General features: G+C 42.8%; 1 protein-coding gene across 6 annotated transcripts in view; it reads left to right on the top strand.

Moving 5' to 3' along the window:
- The window catches only part of gli2a (GLI family zinc finger 2a), a 405,451-nt gene that overhangs the window by 323,073 nt on the left and 59,316 nt on the right, over positions 1 to 23,062 (top strand). For all 6 annotated transcript variants that reach the window (XM_043694210.2, XM_043694206.2, XM_087989319.1 and 3 more), the window contains 3 exons: positions 17,238 to 17,439; positions 19,268 to 19,481; positions 20,156 to 20,269. In XM_043694210.2, the coding sequence (XP_043550145.1) occupies positions 17,238 to 17,439; positions 19,268 to 19,481; positions 20,156 to 20,269 (530 nt within the window). The remainder of the gene's footprint in view (positions 1 to 17,237; positions 17,440 to 19,267; positions 19,482 to 20,155; positions 20,270 to 23,062) is intronic.

Here is a 23,062-nt window from a genome sequence, read left to right as displayed (position 1 = left end):
CTCCATCTCCTATTAATTAGCCAAACCTCTATCCATGCTAATATACTGCCTCCAACCCATGGGCTGTTATCTTATTAAGCAGCCTTGTGTGCAGTACTTATCAAACATCCCTACAAAGCCAAATATATTACATCTACTGCTTCCCCTCTATCCTACTCATTATTTCCTCAAGGAATTCTAATAAATTTGTTAGGCATGATTTCCATTCCATGCTGTCTTGCAGACCATGTTTGACCCTTTGATGTATTTCTAAATGCTCTGCTATTAGATCCTGTATAATAGATACTAACATTTGCCCAGTAAGAGATGTTAAGCTAACTGACTTATAGTTTCATCTCCTTGCCTTTTTGAATGAAGGCATTACATTGACAGTTTCCAGTCCACGGGGACTTAACCAGAACATAAGGGTTCTCCGATAATTACTACCAGTGCATTCACTATCTCTGTAGCTATTTCTTTTACTATCATCAGATGCAGCCCATCAGGTCTCGGGGTCTTATTGGTCTTTAACCCCATTAGTTTGCCGAGTATTTTTATTTCTAGTGACAGCAATTGCATTTATTTTTTCTACTCCTTTTGCCAAATGATTCTTTAGCATTTTGGAATGCTAGTAGTATTTACCACCATGAAGAAAGTTGCAAATTTTCTGCTAAACTCCTCTGCCATTTCCTGGGTTCCTATTATAATTACCGAGGTTCATTCTCTCTAGAGCCTAGATCTCTCTCTCTCTCTCTTTCTACCTTTTTATATATTTATAAATGTTCTTGCTTGATATGGGGTAGAGTGATCTGATTGAGACAAGTGAGAGACTTCTTGACAATGGCAATATAATAGGTGGAACAAGGAGAGGATGCTGTCCAATGACTGAAAACTTGACAATGTTGGAGATAGGTAGGGAAATGATACATGCTCGTTGATTTGTTTGTCTTGGTCGCCTCTGCGACACACACTAAACAGAAACAGAGCATTCTGCTGTACACCACATAGAGAGTGCAGAAAAATCCACAACTTTAATTCTTAATGATCTGCTTTCAGTTCTGATAATTATTGAGACAGTGGAACAAAACTAGGTGAACTGGAAATGGATGGCATGTTCACTGCTTGGCATTGGTTTAGCTCAGCTCCTCGTGTGAAATGGTTGAGTGTACACACTCACTTTGTGTCTGAGAATCAATGAAACTGCAACATAGAAGGATTGGCCACCTAAGCCACTGGGCCTGTGCCAGCACATGTTTTTCAAACACCTTCCAGCCCAATACCATCACCCTCCACTTTGCTTTCACAGCAGCAGCTTAAGGCCAAGCCGTTTTACATGTGCAGCAATGGACTGTTTAATTCAGGGCAACGCCCGAAGCCATGGGATGGAATCCTGAGCCCTTGTCTGGTAAATCTGGTCTTGGCGCGACATCATTCAACAAACAGGTAGCAGCTGGGAAACCTGCTCATGTGTGCCACCTCTATCCTGACTGAGATGGCAAGAGGCAATCCCTGGATGTTTTTCCCACACTATCACCAATTGAGGAACCTTAAGTCCCCAATGAATGGCCAGTTAAGGACCCATCGAACCACCACTCTTACTAACACAATGTCAGGCATGGGTGGCATCTAGATGCCCCTCATTCACAGGCACTCGATGCCAGCTGAATGGACTTGGCATCAGGAAGAGATGGAACGGATGAGAGACTCTCCCTGCCATTTCTGAGATTAGATTCCCTACAGTGTGGAAACAGGCCATTCGGCCCAACGAGTCCACATCGACCCTCCAAAAAGTAACCCACCCAGATCTATTTCCCTCTGACTAATGCACCTAACACTATGGGCAATTTAGCATGGCCAATTCATCTAGCCTGCACATCTTTGGATTGTGGGAGGAAACCGGAGCACCCGGAGGAAACCCACACAGACACGGGGGGAATGTGCAAACTCCACACAGACAGTCGCCCAAGGCTGAAATTGAACCTGGGACCCTGGCGCTGTGAGGCAGCGATGCTAACCACTGAGCCACTGTGCTGCCCTTCTGCTGAATAAAAACAGAAAATAGGAGCAGAAGTGGGTCATTTGGCCCTTCTAATCTGTTCTGCCATTCATTACAATCACGGCTAGTCATCCAACACAATACCCTGTTTCCGCTTTCTTAATGTGGTCAGCCAAGGGTTTGACACCCCCAGCACTGCCCTGAGACAAGTTCCCTAAAAAGAGATGCCTGGGGATTTTAACCAACTCTTCAGCTGGCAGTTTTGACCTCCATCGCCTCCACAACATTCTGTCCATGAGGTGTGAGATTATTTTTGTTTGCACAATGCTGTGTTGACTTCAACTGGTATAACTGACTCTCCAGCTTCACAATTTCCAGTACATTTTGAGTTCCAGTTTATGAAAAAATAGGCACTTTGAAGCTGCGATCATCTATGAAATAGTTACAGAATGAAGTCACATTTTTAACCACAATCAGCATTATCATTAATCCCCGATCTGAGTCACATTGTTCCGGAAAAGGACAGGGATCAGTCCCAGTGTACTTCCTCAGATGAGAAAGAATTCCAAAGAGTCGCCTCAAGCTCCTTATGCAACTTTTGTTGCTCACATTGAAAGTTTTAAGGGGGGAGCTTTATAAGACATTCAGCAGTATTAGCAATAATTAGATTACTTACAGTGTGGAAACAGGTCCTTCGGCCCAACAAGTCCACACAGACCTAATCTTGGTATGTAACAGTGCCAGCAAGTCTAGGACAACCATCAAATACGCTCAGTGCTGAACTAGAAACTAAAACTGATCAGTGAAACATAAAACACATAGTGCATGGAAGAGCTTCAAAATTGATTGATCATGAAGAGATTGAGTTATGAGAAAAGGGTGGAGAAGCTTTGATTTTCCACCTTTAAATAATAAAAAAGGAAATCTAGCATACATCTATGAACTGGGCTGTGACAACGTATATCAAGGGCGAACATAATTATATTGTTGGTGTTGTGTTACAGTTCATTCAGAGTGTTGCTGTAGCGATATAAACACCGACTTGCATGCTGCAGTTTGAAAATATGATAGAGGTCCCAAACCTTCCTTCCACCAGGAATCTCTCTTCCAGTCTGCCATTGGCAAGTAGTTGGAATGATTTACAAATTGATATACAAACCACTTTGGCTGTGAAATGAATGCACTTTCTTTGGCCATCCAACCCTGAAGTGCAACTCATTCTGGTTCAGAGGGATAAGTGCTACTCACTGTGCCCTGCCATTGCTTGAGAACAACATTAGGAAATCCTTATTCACAAAAGAACATGTTCAATGAATGGAATGGATGTCTAAGAATAGTGGAGACAAAGGACCTGAAATCGGTTAAGGTATGATTATATACTGATGCTGAAGGTTGACTCATGCCCATCTACTCACACACAATCTCATTCATTCATTCATTCACTCACTCCAAACAGAGTGAGAATTATTTTTTACCTCAGAGGCACTCTGAGGCCAATTGTTGCAGGTTGCTCTCACTTCCTTGACAAAAAACTCTGAATTCAGTGCTGACAGTGGCTTCAACCTACAGTCTTCGTGCTCTTCCTGTGATCTGATAGTTCTTTGCCTTCTCTGACATCAGTGGAACTTGTGTTACCATGTCAGTGTGTAAATTTCAGCTTGCTGTGACAGATTTGTGTATCCGTTCCCACCATCGCTATAGAACTGGAGATGGGATGACAGAAACAATGCAAGCAAAATTTTAAACACAGACAGAACCTTTTAGAAAAACTCAGCAGGTCTGGCAGCATCTGTGGAGAGAAAGCAGAGTTAACATTTCGGATGCAGCGACCACTTTTCAAAACTGATTTTAGCAAGGAAAAGGTTGGTATATATGCTGAAAATGGGGTGGGGGAGGGGGTTAGGAGCAAACGATAGATGCTGATGGAGCCCAGAGAGAGAGAGAGAGAAAAACAGTTGGGCAGACGAAGGAATGGATAAAGGTCATCATCTGAGAATGAATAGTTGCTAATGGGGACCATTAGTGGCTGACAATGTGTTGTTTGTGGCAGCAGCCCATGTGATGAGAAAACCTGGTGTATGGGGCTTGAGGGGAAAGATGTAGGAAAAGTTGCTTAGACCCTAAAATTACTGAACTCAATATTGAGTCCCAAAGGCTGCGGTAGAAAATGAGATGCTGTCCTTCCATCTTGTGCTGAGCTTTGCTGGAGCACTGCAGCAAGCCTGAGACAGGTGCTGGCCGGGGAACACAGTGGGGTGTGTTGACATGGCAGATAACTGGAAGCTCAGGGTCTTTTTAGTGGATAGAACACGGGTGTTCTGCAAAACAGTCACCCAGTCTGCATTTTGTCTCCTCACTGTAGAGCAGACCACATTTTGAGCACCAAGTATGGGAGATGAGATTGAGCAACGTACAGGTAAACCACTGCTTTACCTGGATGTTTGGGCGTTTGATAGTGAGGAGGGAGGTGGTAAATGGACAGGTGTTACACCTGCTGCGGTTGCATGGGAAGGTGCCATAGGGGCGTGGCAAGGTGTTGAGAGTGAAGGAGTTTTGGACCAGGGTGTCCCGGAGGGAACGGTCCCTGCAGAAGGTTGACAAGGGAGGGGAGGGGAACATGTGTCTGGTGGTGGCATCCCACTGGAGGTGGCAGAATGCCAGCTAATGATCCTCTGGATGTGGATGCTGGTGAAATGATAGGTAAGGACAAGGGGAACACTATTGCAGGAGGGAAAAGAGGGGGTGAGGGCCAAAGTGCGGGAGATAGGGCCCTCAGTTGTGTTCGACCTATCAACCATGGTGGTGGGAAATTCTTGGTTGAGGAAGAAGGTGGACATTTAAGAGGGTCCCTTGTCAAATTGGCATCATCGGAACAGATGCATCAGAGATGAAGGAACTGGGAGAATGGAAGCAGGGTGTGAGGATGTGCAGTTAAGATAACTGTGGGAGTCAGTGGGTTTGTAGTGGATATGGGTGACCAGCCTATCCTCAGAAATAGAAACAGATGTTCAGGAAGTGAAGGGAGGAATCACGGATAGACCAGGTGAAGGTGAGAGTGGGGTGGAAATTGGAAGTGAAACTGATTAACTTTCCCAATTCCAAACAAGAGAGGGAAATGGTTTTGGTATTATCGTTGATGTATCAGAGAAAGAGTTGTGGGTGAGGTCTGGGATAGGACTGGAACAAAGAATGTTCTATGTACCCTGCAAAGAGACAAGCATAGCTGAGGCCAATGCAGATACCCACAGCAATCCCTCTGACCTGAAGAAAATGAGAGGAGTTAAAGGGAAAGTTGTTCAGGGTGAGGACAAGTTCACCCAGGAGGAGGAGGGTGGTCGTGGGTGAGAACGATTCAGGCCTTTTGTCCAGGAAGAAGCAGAGAGCCCTGCGACCATCCGGGGGGTAATTGACTGTTCAGGAATTGCATGTCCATGGTGAAGAGGAGGCAAATGGAATCTGTGAACGGGGAGTTCTGAAACTGACATAAAGCACCAGAAGAATTGCAGATGTAAATGGCAAGGGACTGGACAAGGGGGAAAAAACATTTGAGTCAAGCTAGAAAGAGATGAGTTCCCGGAGCAGGAGCTGAAACAATGGGTGTGCCCGGGTGGTCCTGTTTGTCAATTAGGGGAAGGAGGTAGAAGTGAGCTTTGTGGTGTTAGGAGACTGTGGCGGGAGAAATCACCACATGAAACGAGATGAGTAAATGTTGTTATTTTGCTTCACTCTGGTCAGATTTTGGCTTTTCCTAATCAGCAGCTGTTTATTGACTGGTCTAACTGAGATGCTGCTAAGTGACAATTGGTGTAGGTGACTGGGTCAAATAATAAATCATCACGGAATGTAGCACACAGGGTAGTGGTGGAGAAGTGCTAAGAAAGTGTGCATGTTATGTGCATTGAATGCACCTTATTCCCTTATTTATAACAGTGTGGGTTAAACTTTCACCCACTCCTGAGACAACTTTCTTTCTCCCACACAGGTTAGAGCTTCAAGATCATTACATTACCCTTTCATAAAGGGGAGTTCTGCTGTAAACCCAGTCTCCCCACACAGATAATTATCAAGCAACTAATGTATTCCTTGGGCATTCAAACAATAAAGTGCTTGCCTCTTTAAAATAATATGTGCTCTTTGCTCTTTATGTTTTTGAGGCATCTGGATTGCATCAGTCCCTCTTCCAGGAATTAGTCTGATCAGAAGTAACTTCATCTCAGCTTTTTGAACAGTCTATTTTGTCAGAAACCATAAACAACAAGTGGGTGTTGTTTTTTTCCTCATCAGTTCATCCAACTGTGCAGATGTATTGTTTGTTAGCCTTTCTGAACTACAGAAGTTGGGAGTTTAGTGCTATGTTGTCTGTCTATACGGGCACATTACCCTCAATGGACCTTTAACACACTATGCTGTGCAGTGGCTAGGGCATACCAGTTCCAGAAGAGTACATGCCCCTATATCAGGCCTGTTGTTAACAAGGAATCTGTGTGAAGTCCAGGCATGCAATCTGAGCAATTAATTGTCAACTGGCTCTAAAGAGATCGGGCAGTGGACTGACCTCCATGCTGGGAGTTTAGATCAGAGTGGTGCTGGAAAAGCACAGCAGGTCAGGCAACATCCTTGCTGGGAGCACTGTGTAGCTCAGGGCAAAGTGCAAAGTTAAAAAGCACCTGCGATCCATCTCATTGCATTTCACAAGCAATCAGCTGATGTTTCAAAATGTTCAAGCCCAAATTCTGGAAAGACCAAACGTAATGTTTTCAATGAATCAATGAGATTGCATCCTTTTAAAAGAAAAATCCCATATTTGGGTCATCTTATAGTCATTTGACTTCAGAGAGCTTCTGCAAATATCCCTGAAAACTTAATAATTGGCTAACTCTTGTCAAACACTTTTGAAATCAGAGATGTGACAATATAGTGAAGTTTTGAAAACTTTTACCGGATTCTAACAGCCCAATTCTACTTATAAAGGGAAGTCAACCTGAGTCTGAATGTATCTGCAACACTCGATGTGTGGTTTTATGAACCAGAATAGCTACAGATCTGTGTTTAAACAAACAAACTTAGAACCATTTCAAAAGTTGACTTGATTACCATAAATATATATTATTTCATTTGCTGTGAGTCCTTTCTTTCTCCATCTTTAAGATTCCTGCAATTGAACTTGTTAAGCGTTTTAAAGGGGTAAAAATTTGTCTTGCAAAATTATTGGATTGCTCGCTGTTATAAATCATCATAGTCCCAGTGGGCTGCTCTCACATTAGAGATAACCAGTGGTGAGTTTAACCTGAGGGTCACCATGCCTCAGGTGAGGGGGGGAGATTGAGAAGATAGAGCCTTTATGGTGACCTTGGCTGATGCAGGTATCAAACCCACTGCATTGGTGTATCATGATATTACAAACCAGCTTCCCAGTCAGTTGAGCTAACTGACCCCTAATAGTTAATTCTGTTGTCTTCAGTAAAATTGAATTTTAGGGATTGCAAGTAACAGGCAACCAATGAATAGTGCTCCTCTTGTATCATCACTAACAACAAAGTTTTACACCGCAGTCTTTATTGTGATATTGTATTTAGGTTCATGTTTTGAGTCTGTAGGCTATGTCTGTAGTTTTGGTCTATATTGTGAGTATGTTGTGTAAATTGTACTGTGGATCTTTATTGTGAGCCTGTGTTGTAAATCTATACTGTGGATCTATATTGTGAGCCTATAATACAAGTCTGTATTTTGGGTCCCTATTGTGAGTCTGTGTTGTAAGTCTATTCTTTGGGTCTGTGTTGTAAGCTTATAGTTTAGGAATGCAGTGTGAATCCAGACAGTTAATCTAAACTAGTCTGTACTGTGGATCTATGTTGTGAGTTTGCAGGTTAAGTGTGAATTGCGCAACAGCACTGAGTCCATATATTGTGTGTTTTAAGTAAGAATGATGTTTTGAGAACAATATGAAAACTGCTCATGCAGTAGCACCATTAACATCAGAAAAAAGAAAAGATGTGTGTTTAATGTATGAGTAAGGCCTTTCATTGGAATGCAACCCAAACATAAAGTTGTCCTTTCCCTTCCAAATGCTGACTGGCCTTCAGAAGTAATTCAGCGCTGTTGAGCTGATTCCCTATTTCTAGAATTTATTGCTTTTCACTTTATCAAGTTGATTGAGCCCAAGGTTTCCACTGCCGCCAACTGGATAGCGAAGTGTCCTAAAGACCAGTGTGACAGGGAGAATTAATCCTAGGTACGGGCTACAGAGACAGCAAACCTCAGCTTGACATTGCAGGACTGTGTCGAGCACCAGTCAAGCCAGTGTGAAAGCAAGTGTCTTTGTTGAACTGTGGAAACGTTAGCTACATTAGTAAACTTTGCTAAGCTCCATTCTCAGTGCGGAGCCTCAAACAACAGCTCTGCAATTTAGAGAACTTGGTTCAGAGGTTACTTTTCCTGACTCGTAACTCTCTCAATATTTTACAGAAAAGTTCTAATGACTAAAACTTTCTGAAACATTGCAATTCACTTCTACTAACTTCTCAGTTCTTCAATGAATGTTCCCTTCGAGAGTGGAGCCTTGTACAATGTAATCTTTAATATATACCAATTGGGTCTGCAGATTCTGTGAACGAACTGCAGAACAACCCCCAGCAAAGCAACAAGAACATGACTGCAAATCCGAATCCTCCTGTATAAATGTGGTGGCACTTTGACAGAGTTACATACACATGTGCACACATTTATAGAGGTATTAGCAGCCTGATATTAGAATAATGCATTTAATATAAAGCTTCAACATTAGTCAAAAGATTCCCAATGGACATTCCATGGCTGAGATATAAATTAGAAGATCACTTTCAACTATTCAAACTTTGAGCTTATGAAACACTTGGCTATATTATCACATTGTAAATGTGTTCATAGCTCTATCCTATGTTCCTTCCCTGCCCCTCTCTCTATGATATTAATTATTGTGAAAGTGTGAGTGTTTACGCCACATATAAAAAGTGCTGATCTGATATCCTGACATGTGATCACGTCACCATTTCGTGACAAAATCTCATCACCAAGGAATACACTTCTCTCTCCCAGTTTATTTTTTCTGAATTGCATCAGCGCATGTTTTAATCTTAAGACGTTTTATCTTAACACCCATAGATTCAAGAGTCCTGAGTGTTCAGAAGCTGTGCAATGTTTTAAATATTTAATGGGTATTTACCTAATCCCCAGAAACGTTTGCATCAGTTTGTGCAATTTAATTGTGCAGATGTTGTCAGTAGAAATTAGAACATTATCAAAGCAAATTATTTTCTAGATTCGATTTCTCAAGTCGAAAAGTGCAAGCAAAAGCAGATGATATAGGTAAACATGTGCCTGGATTTTTCAGTTTACTGCGGTGTTTGCACATGTGTGTGTTTTGGCTTTTCACCACATTCTGACTGCTTTTTGAGTGACTTCCAAAGCTTCTCTGTCAACACGGCAGATTCTTTTCCTACTTGCAATCCAACTTGTCTGAAGCCAATCTGTGCAAAATATTTTCAGTGCCCAAGAGCAGACAGGCAATACAGAATTTCCAGAAAGATAAATGACAGTTCAGGAGTGAAGGGAAGGGCATGCCCCCTTTCCCATTCATTCTATCCCTCTCTCTATCTTATCTCCTGCACCCCTCCCCCTCAAAACAGATAACGTAGTGGAGAAGGAAAGCCGTTGTGTAAGTAAATTTTAGGGAAAGCATTAGAAGTGAGAAGGTGCAGAGTGGAATATGAACCACCTGCAGTTTTCTGAAAGGAAAGCCGAGCAGGGCAGACGAACCCGTGGAGACACAAAACATGTTGTGAAGAATCTGACGGCGCCCGTCTGAGACCACGCAAATGTGCGCGTACCCATCAGGGCACATCCAGCAGCCCCTGGCCAGCTGTACCAGCTGCAGAGGCTGGCTGGGATCCTAATCCCAAATCCCTCCAATCAGGATTAGGTGCGAACTTTAGTCGAATCAGGGGTGGCTCACATGTGTAAATGGAGCCGTTGCTTCCTTCCATCCAGCCCCTAATTACTTGAGAATGACTTGTAACCACAGGTAGCAGAGAACACTTCTTTCCAGTTGTTTTTGCTATCTTGTAACTCTGTTCTGCTGAGACTTGCTGCTGGAGTGAAGTGAATAAAACCTTTTATCCGACTGCGAACTGAGATTCTCCCTCTTTTTGCCTGAGTCCATCAGATTCTGCCTCTGAATTGTATTGCTTCCATCTTCCATTTATTTACTGGTTTTTGACACTGCCTGGATCATTTATACTGCGGAGACAAGAATGGTCCAGATTACATTGTGCTCCAACTTATGCTGAGCTGGGCCTGGCTGATAACTGGCTGGACACAGAATTCTCCAGGTTAGAGATGGGAAAAGACAGACCCACACTCCTGAATTTCAGTTGGGCAGGTCCCATTTCCCTTCAGTCTATCCCCATTCCCACCGCTCCGTTAGTGGGTTGCACGGTGGCACAGTGGTTAGCACTGCTGCCTCACAGCTCCAGAGACCTGGGTTCAATTCCCGCCTCAGGTGACTGACTGTGTGGAGTTTGCACATTCTCCCCGTGTCTGCGTGGGTTTCCTCCGGGTGCTCCGGTTTCCTCCCACAGTCCAAAGATGTGACAGGTCAGGTGAATTGGCCATGCTAAATTGCCCGTAGTGTTAGGTAAAGGGTAAATGTAGGGGGTATGGGTGGGTTGCGCTTAGGCGGGGCGGTGTGGACTTGTTGGGCCGAAGGGCCTGTTTCCACACTGTAAGTAATCTAATCTAATCTAATCAATCGCAATGATGTGATTCAGACTGCAATGGAAATGGCCCTTAATGACACAAGCTGAGGAATGGAACTCGCTCTCCTCTCTCATGGCTTACTGACTAAAGGCCATCCTCCTACTGCTGCCTTTGCCATCTGAAGAAGGACGTTCTGGCGTTGAGGGATGGGGGTGTGGAACTGGCCTTCTCCTGCTCCAGTTTTTGGTGTTTCTGTGTTTAGAACCATGTGCCTGCTGCGCTTACCTTGTGAGCTGGACTTCCCACCACTTTAAGGCCGCTGATAGCCACACATATGTACTTCCCCGCCCAACCCCCCCACTCCACACGTCCTTTACCTTTCTCAAGATTCACCTGAGGCCACTTGCAACCGGACAGGCAGCCCGACCCCGCCAAAATCCAAACTGTTTGTCAGGGCATGACAGCCAGCTACTGATCATTGCAATGAGGCCTGACGCCCGATTTCAAGCCAGTCTTGGGCTTCCATCAAATTCTGGCCCAGGCAAATTCCCATCCGCTGTCGGGAACATAGGGATTAGGAATGGGAGCACGTAGTTCAGCCCCTTGAGCCCATGCTGCCATTCACATGATCATAGCTGATCTTATCCTGGTCTCACCTTCACTTTCCTGCCTGCTCTCCAAGGCACTTTATCTCCCTTTTCCTCAGATACATTTCTATTTCTTTCTTGAATCTGTTGTTTGATTCTGACTCCACTGCACTCTGGGACAGTGCGTGCCACAGATTCACAACCCTCTGAGAGCAGTAGTTTCACCACATCTCAGTTTTGAACCTACCCCCTCTCACCTATATGACCACTCCCCCACCATCACCACGTTTTTCTCTTCCTCCAATCCTTTAAATGACAAACATAACTTCGGAGCTTCCCACATCTTGTGATATATAAGACCATTGGATAACTCAGCAGAAGTAGGCTTTTTAGCCCATTGAGTCTCCTCTACCATTTAACACAATCATAGCTGAACTTCAACCTTGACTCTAGTTCCCTTTTTTTACCCCGTAACCCTCGATTCCCCTACTGATTAAAAATCTGATTTCCTCAGACTTGAATATGCTTAAGGGGGGAAAGCAGGAACAAGTACTGAGTCAGATGATGAGCCATGATCATATTGAACAGTGGAGCAAGCTCCAATTACCTACTTCTTTCCCTATTGACAATGCTCCTATATTTAATGACTCAGCCCCAACAGCTGTCTGTAGTGAAGAATTCGACAGACTCATTATCCATTGAGAGGAGAAAGCGCTCTGCAAGAGGCAGAAAAATGGTCTGCAGAGGTTAAAGAAGGCAGCTGACCGCCAGCTTCTCAAGGGGTACGAGGAATGGACAATAAATACTGGCCCAGCCAGTGGCATCAATATTACATGAATAAATAAAGAATAGCACTTGCTTGTATCTGTTTCACCTGGAACAAATCTGTCGCTACTCTCTATCAAACATGGTGAAACAGGAGACCCTCCTACTCTTATTGCTTGTTGTAGACAGAATTTACAGACTGATAATCAGCCTGTCTGACCAGACTACAAGCACACCTTTTCTGACGGTTGAGCCGAGGCATGGGGCTCAAACCTGGAGTTTCTGGCTCAGAGGTAGGGCTGCTACTCACTGAGCCACAAGGACCTCCTGACCATTAAAACTTGACAATATCAACAAATAGCTAAACACCTTTTATGAATGTTATGGGCTTCAACAGGAGGTCCCACCCAAGAAGTTAATCTAACTTCCTCTCGGACTGATTCGCTGTGAATCTCCAGTATTCCGCATGTCAGAATTCCAGCTCTAGCAGTTCTCCTTTCATAAACTACGGTTCCTTGTCCTCCTGTCTGAATAGACGTAGTATTTAAAGTCTCTGCACTGTAATGGCTTGAGACTTTCAGAGGCCCCAAAGACCAAAATTAGAAGAGACAGAAATGAAATGCCTGTTACTCGTTATGTATTGGAAAGGTCCCAGACCAGTCTACTAAACATGACATTCTTCAACAGAGCTTTACAGATTAGGTTTACATTTGCTCAGCCGACCAGCAGACACACCAATAAACTTGAGCTGGTAGTGGACGTCACACCAATGCCTGCAAATTAATGGGGGCCAATGTCTGAGCAGTCATCATAGACATAAATCACGGGAAATGGGGGGAGAAATGAGTACAAGGCTTTTCTTTCTATTTAGTAATTTATCATGGGAAGTGGCACATTAATAAACACAGGTCCCCTGAGGTGAGGGGATAACAGAGATAAATACGACTGCCAAATCTAACTTGCATCTCCAAGCCCATAGAAAGCAGGGGACTGTGGGAATGCAAATTGAGGTAATATAAAGCTTGTGTGTTTCTCTTATACACATTTTCAGACTTTCTATTTATTTCGAAACAGTAATAATCTGGTCGTTCCCACAATCCCTGGTATTTCAGCACACTGCATCCCAGCAGCTTAGTTCTGCTGCATACTTAACTATTTAAGTGTAATTTTCTATTGATTGGCAAAAGCACCAGAAGGGAAATGAGGGGAATTGTTTTCCTTTAAGCGGAAAGTTGGTGCAATCAGGAAGCACTGCCTGAAAGTGCGATGGACAAAGACTCAGTAGTAGTTTTCAGTCGAGGTTTGGATATATACTTGGAAAGGAAGTATACACAGAAATATGGGAAATGGTAAGGAGTGGGGCTGCAAGATACAGGGGAATATCTCCATCAGCAAATACCCCTCCTAATCACACACAATCCTGACTTGGAAGTATATCGATATTCCTTCTGCATTGCGGGTCAAAATCCTGGAGCTCCCTATCTAATGGAATTATAGGTATCCCTATTCACCAAGGACTGCAGTGGTTCAAGAAGGCAGTCATTACCAGCACCTTCTCAAGAGCAGTTTGCCAAGGCTACGACCTATGCACAAATGAAAGAAAATTGAGTGAGCTCCTTTAAAGGAAATAAGATCCATTGGTATTGTTTCATCCTGTGAATTGCAAGAGCATTATTTTCATTGGAAATGTTCAACTAATCTTAACACTGGTTTGCTTATGAACATGATTACAGTTTTTTAAAACGTTGCAATGCATTGTGACATTTGGGCAAACAATAAAGTGTTTGCCAAGTGTTTTATTTCACAGTAACACTTCAAATACTTCAGACTTATTTAAGAACCAGATTTGCTGCTCATCTCTGATTGTGTTTAAAAAAAAGAATCAATTGAAAAGTCTTGATATATCAGGTGAGGTCTTATCCTTAAAAATAGGGTGAGCTGTGAAATTTGTTTCACTAATGGAAGGCTCTGCGATACTCTACAGACTGCCTTGCTGGTGGTGTTAATGAATTTGAAATAAATTGATTAATTCCTGCAATAAACAGCAGAGGAATGTCGCAAATGCTATCTCATGAACAATACAGAAGCGATTGATACAAAGTGCATAATCCATTATATTTTTGCGTGTGAATTAAGAAATATTTTCATATATCAGAACAATGTGCTGCCTCTTGGAAAGTTCCTCGCGTCGGGGAGCCCAAAACTAGAGGCCATAGGTTTAAGGTGAGAGAGGAGAGATTTAAAAGGGACATGAGGGGCAAGGTTTTCATGCAGAGGGTGGTGCATGGATGGATCAATCTGCCAGAGGAAGTGATGGAAGTAGGTACAATTACAATATTTAAATAGCATCCGGATGGGTACATGAAGAGAAAGGGTTTAGAGGCAAATGGGACTGGGTCAGACTGGGGTATCAGGTCGGCACGGATGAGTTGGACTGAAGGGTTTGTTTCCTGTATGACTCTACTGCGTTTCTCAGAGACAGGCAGAAACACCCAGTCCAACTGAGCTGTTCAGATTTCCAAAAGGATTCAAACAGCATATACAAGAGTTAGGTTGAATTTGTTGAAAAAGAAATCTTCAAGACCTCGACATCTGAGGATGAGAGAATCAGATTTGAATTCACAGATCTAATTTTCACAAAGGTTTGACTGGCTTCATTGCAAGCTTCCTCTTACCACTACTATATTTGGCACTGAGTGGATCGTTCATACAAAAAGCCACTGCAGACCCGATGGGCTGAATGGCCTCCTTTTGCACTTTAACAACTTTAGATTCGATGTGTTATATCACCTTGCCCCAACCCAGGTCAGGTTATTCTCTGTATAGTACAGGGTGTCTTTTTCAGTGTCTGATTCAGTTCCAGCCCTTGCACACAGACAGCTATCATGACAGGTACTGGTAAATGTTCAAACATGCATGCCTGACAAAGAATTGCTGTTACACTTAGTTAAGTTTCTATCATTTGCTGAGCACAGTTAGCCTGGCATAGACTGATTCCTAACCATGAAGATAATCAAGAGTTATGGGAAAAAGACAGAAAAGTGGAGTTGAAGATTATCAAAGCAGCCACGACCTACCTCATTGAGTGACCTACTTCAGCTCCTACGTCTTATATTTTTTGTATAAATATTGGGCTGATGACTTTGTGTAAGCAAATTTTTCTTAGCGAGTTAAACACTTGCCCATTGCTTCCTGCAGAGCAACTTCAGCAATTTCACACATACCGAGGGTTTACTGTTGATATAGAGATCGCCTGAAAAGAGTGACCTTCATGTGCAGCCAATATGAAACTTTCCTCTGGCAGCCAAAGGGCTTTTAATCTGTTAATGGTATCTAAAACCTACCCATCAGCTCTTTTAAATGTTACCACTATTTGCAACACACAAATTGGTCTCCTGAATACAATTGGCAACTCCCTGGAACCACTGCTCATATGTGCAGTTCTCAAATGTACAATGCCCTGTAGATGTAGCCATGTTGTCTAAGCCTTGCCAGTCCTGTCATATTTGGAAGTTATTGGATGTGTGGATGGCACAATTGGAGCTAATTAAAATCACCAGGAAACTCAGTGGACAACTTGGGGGAGGTGAAGAGAAGTAAGAGGAGGGAAAAAGAGAAAGTTGCAGTACGTGAGAGCGTAGGAGAGAACAACACAATCTGATGTAAGACAAAGAACTCAGGATGCTAGATATTTGAAAAAACAATTTCCAAAAATGCTGAAGAAACTCAGCATCTGTGGAGAGAGAGAGAAATAAAGTTAACATTTCAAGTTGAGTCTGGAAATTCTGAAGAAGGGTCACTGTTTTCTCTCTGCATAGATGCTGCTAGATCAACCGAGTTTCTCCATGAATTTCTGCCTGTGTTTGCTACACAATCTGGCAGATGGAAATAGTGTAGGAACAACAAACACTGGAGCAAACTGTGAAAAAGAGAGAGGGAAGGAAAGTGAGAGAAATCATAGAATCCCTATAGTGTGGAAACAGGCCCTTCAGTCCAACAAGTCCACATCGACCCTCCGAAGTGTATCCCATCCAAACCAGTTCACCTCACCTGCACATCTTTGGAGAAACGGAGGAAAAGGAAGGAAAGAGAGAAAAATAAAATTGGGAAAGGAGGGAGAGGAAAACCAAAACTCTAGAAAGGAGGAATGGGTGAATAAACTGAAGGGAGGGAGCGCTTGTGTCTGTTGTGATAAGGGTTGCTGCATTAAGTGCTTTATTCCTCGAAAAGATATGTTAAAGCTTTTCTCTCAGGATAGTGCTCACTTCACTGAAACTAGCTTTCAGAAATAGGCTGTTGGAGTTTGTTTCATTTTGATTTATACATATTATTTTTATAACCTGCTGTGTGTTGTATATTGTCAGAAGGTAGCACAAAATCTTTAATTCTGAGCTATTTATATCAATGATGTTTTTGTTGAATCAGTGGAGCAGATTTGAATCTTACTAACTGTAATTAATAAAAAATAGAAACTTTCCGCTTATTGTTTTTAATTCAAAATAAGTGAACCTTGAACTATTCTAATTTTTATTCACCTGACAAAACTATATGCCAGAAAAAAGATATGCCATAACTTTGGCAAACAGTGTGTAGACATCAGATGGTGCAATATCTGCTGAATAATTTGGATAGCAGAGCGATGTGATTGAGTGTCATAGCTAATTGAGTGGCACATGATCAAATTTCCAGGAATGCACCAGGCTCAAGTTGGCAACCCTAACATTGGGTGTTTGCTGAACAGTATTTTTGTCAGTATATTAAATTGTGTCAATCACAGAGTTTTGCTTTCGATGCTCAAAAAATGGCACAGCGGCATGCTTAATTGCTGGTGTTCCCTTGTCTCTCTTTTAAGAATTCATGCACATCACATGGATCAAGTGCAGTGTAATTAGTGTGTAAAAGTACAAAAAAAATGACTCCAGTCCAATGTGCTCTGTACCAAAGATTTAGAAGGAAGCATTCACCCTTCTGAAATTAAACAGTTTAATTTCTTTTAAGCTCACTGTGTGTGACTTGGACGACATATCAACATTTGACAAAACTGGAATAACCTCTGGTTGCCAATTACACTGAGAAAAATAATTAAAGTTCAGATTTATGAAACAAGGTGTCACAGTTGATAAACACTTCAGTTTTTTTCAGCCTGTCACTGAAGTTGTCCACTGTCTGTTTCTCAGTCTCAAGATTCTCGAGTCCTCGGCCAGCTGCAAGAATGAGCAGAAAGCGGGCCCTGTCTATCTCGCCGCTGTCTGACGCCAGCATCGACCTGCAGACTATGATCAGGACATCCCCCAACTCTCTGGTGGCCTACATCAACAACTCCCGAAGCAGCTCCGCAGCCAGTGGTTCATACGGGCATCTGTCAGCTGGTGCTATCAGGTGAGGCATTCACTTTGCCGAGGAGGCCCTGCTTTACCTGTTGACCAATTCTAATTGAGGCTAGACGGTTCGTCTGTGGGGTAATTCGTGCATGGCCTTCAAGTCTTGATGAGTGATTGTCATGCTGTCTGCATTCCAGTCAGACACAGCTCTCAGCAGCACTTCCATAATTAAAGTCAGCGTATTGGATGGCTGACTGGCAAGTGCTGATTAGCAGGGGTCGTAAGTTCAATGTGCAGTTCTTTCCCAATGGCCCTGAACTTTCTTGAATGTATATTAAGCTGCTATGTAATTGAGTTATTAGGAATGTCCAGCGATTCAGATCATTGAGCTGACAGAGATCCACACTTTGCAGTTGTCTCGCTCATTGTATTTCACCATATAATAGGCCACATTAGATGCGAACGTTTAAATTCCTGGCCCAGGTTTACAGAGAAACTAACCCGTTTATTTATAAGTCCGACTGATGTTTCTGCTCAAGTCATGGGGAGTAATGTTTGATCCAAATTCTTTAAGCATTAAGAAGGGCTTATGCCCGAAACGTCGATTCTCCTGTTCCTTGGATGCTGCCTGACCTGCTGCGCTTTTCCAGCAACACATTTTCAGCTCTTTAAGCATTTAGTCAACAAAACAGCAACAGGACCTTTCTAGCATAACAAACTTCCACTATGTCAAAAACCAAGTTGCAGAAGATTGAATCGTGAGAATAAATGTACTTTCAAAGAATCACACTTCCATATTTGTATAAAAAAATTCAGAATAAATATCCCAACAACTGTATTGACACTGATTTGAATCTCCTTTATTTGAATATCCTTTATTGGGCCTAGGTCATGGGCAACAGAAATCACAGGCACAATTTACTACTTGCCCATCGGCGAGTTTGGAATCAACGGGGGCGTTTAATCATGTGGGAGGTGTACAGGAGAAGATTCCACTACCTCCCTGCCTGATTCCAACAATGCTGATGTTCCAACCACAGCAGGTGGGGGAGTTACCACACAGGAGCCTGAAACACAAGCCTGGGTTTCCTCACTCAAACACACTCAAGGCATGATTGAGGCAGCCGGCAACCAATGAAAGAGCTGGGGTGTGTACCTGCTGAGAGGCTGTGTGCTGCCCTTTCTTCCTACCATTCCCCCTGCCCAGTTCAGTAATGATCTCCCGCCCTCACTCCCCTGTGGCATCCACTTGGTAAGTGACCTTCCAAGGTTTGTAGATAGTAAGGAGCTAATTGGACAGCAACTCTGTGTTTGGAGGGAGATGGGCAATAGACAGATGGGGTAGGAGAGGGGGGGCAGTGGGGTGTTGTGGGAGGAGGTCAATGGGCCTGTCCACCCTCAGGTCCGAACACTCAGAGGGCACATCTTGGCCAGTTAGATGCCTAATTCTAGTGGCTCTTCCCCAACTGTGGAGACACGAGTCTGCCACTGGGCTCTGCAAAAACCTATTGCCAACATTGAAGTCCACCTGAGTCTATTTTGCCACAGAATAGTGTATATGGGGTTTCTAAAAGTCTGGGTCAGAAAACTGTTAATGGAAGGATAAAAAGATAATCCAAAATTGTTTCTTGAAAAAGAAATTGGTTGATTAACTATAGCAGATATCATTGAAATTGTTGATTAAATCTGTTTGACACTTTAAGATATTTTAAGGTCAACTGGAAACCAAAGGAGGTGATGGAATTTCCTTAAGAGAAGACTGACCCTTTTTTTGCAGCATATTATTCTTGGTTGCTTGCAGTGTTTATAGTGCTGCGTGTTCCAATGTTTATTTAAACAAAAGAAATCTGAATCTTTTTTCAAATTCTGGTACTGTTTGATTTCAGCCCAGCGTTCAGTTTTCCTCACCCCATCAACCCAGTGACATTCCAAATGCACCAGCAGATACTGAACCAGCAACGCAGCCTGAACTCAGCATTTGGCCACACTCCGCCCCTTATACAGCCATCACCAACGTTCGCTCCACGACAGCACATGTCCAGTACCTCGGCTGTTTTGCCACCCAGTCAGGCCAATAATGCCTCATCTGAAACGTCCCAGGTAAGGGCAGGATTCTTGTTGTGGTGCTGTGGGCGGCATCTTTCAATGCAAAGGGTGAGAGAGGAATGCGACGGCGAGGGAATATGGGTTAGCACATTGTGCTATGACCTCAGGGGAGCTGGACTCCAAACTAGTACAAACTGATATTTGTCTTTTTTTCCACTGACTGCCTCAACACAGTTCTCCATGAATGTGGAAAATGTCTCATGACTTTGACTCTATTTAACGCTGGGTTAATGTTCACTCAGGGAGCCCACGAGGTTGGCTCGTGTAGGAAATGGAAATGTCACAGGTCGTGTTAGGAGTGGTCTTCAAGTTTTACAGAGAGGATAAAATGATGAGTTGAGCATTAGGTCTTCTGTTCCACTTCTAACCTGCTTTGTACCTCATACCACCATCATCCAGCCCCTAACATTGGTAAATCTTCAAATGCTAAGTATGTCATCCACTGCCTCTTCACCTGCAACCCCACATCCCCTCCATTATCAGTAAAGACCCATTTATGTTTTGACCTTATCTAGAAAAAAGATAATACTAAAAAGAAATTGATTTGGGAAACACAACACTGAAATAAAGAGGATAACCTTAAAGAGAGCAGACTTGGCTGTGTTCATATGTTTGCACCGTTGGGTTGAATTCTTTCTTCTAACCAAGGCTCGGTTTTTATTCTGTAGAGCAAGCTGAGTGGTGAGTCTGCTGTGAGCAGCACTGTTGATCCAATGATCAACAAACGCACCAAGGTTAAAACTGAGGTGGAGGGACCCCGGGCTATCTCTCCAAACACTGAGGTGAGTGAATAAGAACCTGTGTCTTTTTCTGCTGTTTAGTAAAACCTGAGCAAAGTTAATATGAGTCAGCCAGGACACAACATGAAAACAGGTTATATAGTCCACCTGGTCACTGCTGGTGTTCATGCTTCTCATGACTCTCTCTTAAATTACTTCACCCAATCCTATCAGCATATTTTTCTATTGCCTTCCTCCCTCACATTTACCTAGACTCTTTAAATGCATCAATCTATTCCCCTCAATCCGCCTCATTTCACATTCCGATCACTCTCTGAGTAAAGGCGTTCTTCCTGAATTCACTGTTAGATTTATGAGTGACTATCATGTAGTTAAGACCCCTAGTTTTGGTCTCCACGAGAGTGAAATAATTCAACAAGTTCCTGATACTGGCTTTTTATTTCCCATTTGTTAAAACTGAATCCAAGTTCAAACAGCCTGTAACCTCTGGATGAGTGCTGAGGGCCTTCTGAGCACAGATCTAGCAGTACAACCACAACAATACCGAACCCCCAATTTTCTGTCTTCTTTGTCTGCCACACTTGAAAAGGTACATCAGTGATAAATGTGATGCTTGATAATAGAACATAGAATAGCACAGCACAGGAACGGGCCCTTCAACTCATGATGCTGTGCCAAACATGACACCAAATTAAACTAATCCCTTCTGTCTGCCCTGGGTCTATATCCCTACATAAATGTTGATGTTCATGGCAGTTTCTAAATCAACATAGGAAATAATGTAAAGTCACATGCAAGTGACAACACAGGAGCCGTTGACTTGTAGCGTTATCTTCAGTTTGGGAAAATGTTCACACAACTTGTATTACATAATGTGACGGTATTGATGTTGTCATCACATTCCTCCTCCCCAACCCTGCCATCCCCAACGCATTATTTCTATTTTTACCCATACCTGTCTTTTGGGAGAGAGTTAATGTCTTATCAATTATTTTGCCCCTTCAATGCCTGTAAAATTATCGCCATGATGTCGAGGAGTTGGTGTTGAATTGGTGCGGACAAAGTTAAAAATCACACAGCGCCAGGTTGTAGCCCGACAGGTTTATTTGCAAGCACTAGCTTGTGGAGCGCTGCCCCTTCATCAGGGAGCTGTGAAGACAGCTACCTGTGGAGACCGCTACCTGCTGAAGGAGCAGCGCTCCAAAAGCTAGTGCTTCCAAATAAACCTGTCGGGCTACAACCTGGCGCTGTGTGATTTTTAACTTTGTAAAATGATCAACAGATCAACCATGATCTCATTGAATAGTAGAACAGGCTCAACGGGCTAAATGGCCGAACATATTCCTAGTGCAAAGAAAAAGTCTTTCATTTCAAAATAAACTATTGAAAAATACGATTACCCATACTGCTACTGGAATAAAAGTAGAATGTTGTCTGGGATTAAGTAGTTAAAATGTCATTTTCTTTGACCTGCAGAAAAAGTGATCATGGAATTTATTCGCATTCAAGAAAAACTTCAATCGAGATACAAAAACTAAAATGTGGCTGGTTTGTGACAGAAAGACAATATTATGTGCGAATAGGCACCTTACACTTTCCTTTAATACAACTGTTCAGCTACAAATGCTCATTAACTCAGATCCTAGTAATGCCTCCAGTGTTGGACTATCTTGCAGCTCCTTGTACTTGTGCAGGATTCTGTATGAGAAAAGATGAATGGTGACACCAGCCGTTATAATGTCAGGTTGAGTCCCAGACTCTTTCCTCAGTGCAACACCAGGAGCTGTCTGCTGTGTAATGGAGAGTTACTAATGGGTTATTACCTCAGAGTTATAAAGTACTGCACTGCAATCTCTCTGTCACTGGTCAAAGAGACGAAGATTTGATACAGTGAAGCCTTTAGTTCCTGGTCTTCTTTCCATTCTGATGTGTGAGAATTAGCAGCAAGAGCAATTTATCTCCTTTCTTTTTAAACCATTTTTTATTGTAACTCTAAACTACAAGAAGTGTCCCTGTACTACATTTTAATGAAATATACAATACCTTGCTGTCACTGGGACAGCACCAGCTTTGACTAATTCCTTGTTCTGCTTTAGTCCAGAGGCAGCCCCAGTCAGACTTCGGCATGATGCATGGGGACGGCTATGTTTATAATCATCTGGGGCCAGGAAAATTGATGAAGATAGCATATCAGAGAAAGATAAACATGCTGTAGTCAGCACGTTCGGGGCAGGAGCCACATCTCACGAGTTTTAAGTTTAGGGAGCGTCAACAGCAGCAAGCGCATGACCTAAAAGCATCTCCAGCTGCGACGTGGGCAGATGCTAATGAGACAATTTTTAAAAAAACACACAATTGCCATCTGAAAGGAATTAATATCTGATCGGTAAAGTACGTTCATTAGTGCAAACAAATTGCTTGTGCACTCAGTGCGGGTTTTGACTTCATTCAGAGGGTTTTATTTCTGTTTCTCTGAAATGGAGTGTAGTTAGTATCTTTATTCTGTTGTCTGATTCTTATTTTCCTTCATGCCTTTGTAAAGTCAGGTCTTGGCTGTAGTGTTCCTATTGCAGGCCCCACTCTTGTTACTCTTAATTCTGTCTAGTGTACACAATCCGCATCCAAATTTTCACACTTTATCAGAATTCTGCTTATTGAAGTATTTAATATTTTAATATCATGTCTGTTCCTATCAGTCCTCTTCTAAATCAAACCCACGACGGATCCAGTTTTTATTGTTCTGATCTGGAATTTTCCTTAAGAATGAGAATTCCCACTTCTAGCGAGGATCAGGGGTAGTGAGGAGAAAGGGTGATGAGAAGAATGGGAAGGGTA

This window comes from Chiloscyllium plagiosum, unplaced genomic scaffold, assembly GCF_037043375.1.
Source record: "Chiloscyllium plagiosum isolate Xiang-an unplaced genomic scaffold, Cpla_swu_hap1 HiC_scaffold_7, whole genome shotgun sequence".
NCBI lineage: Eukaryota > Metazoa > Chordata > Chondrichthyes > Orectolobiformes > Hemiscylliidae > Chiloscyllium > Chiloscyllium plagiosum.
The sequence above is the reverse complement of the archived record's forward strand: the minus strand, read 5'-3'. Positions and strand labels throughout refer to the sequence as shown.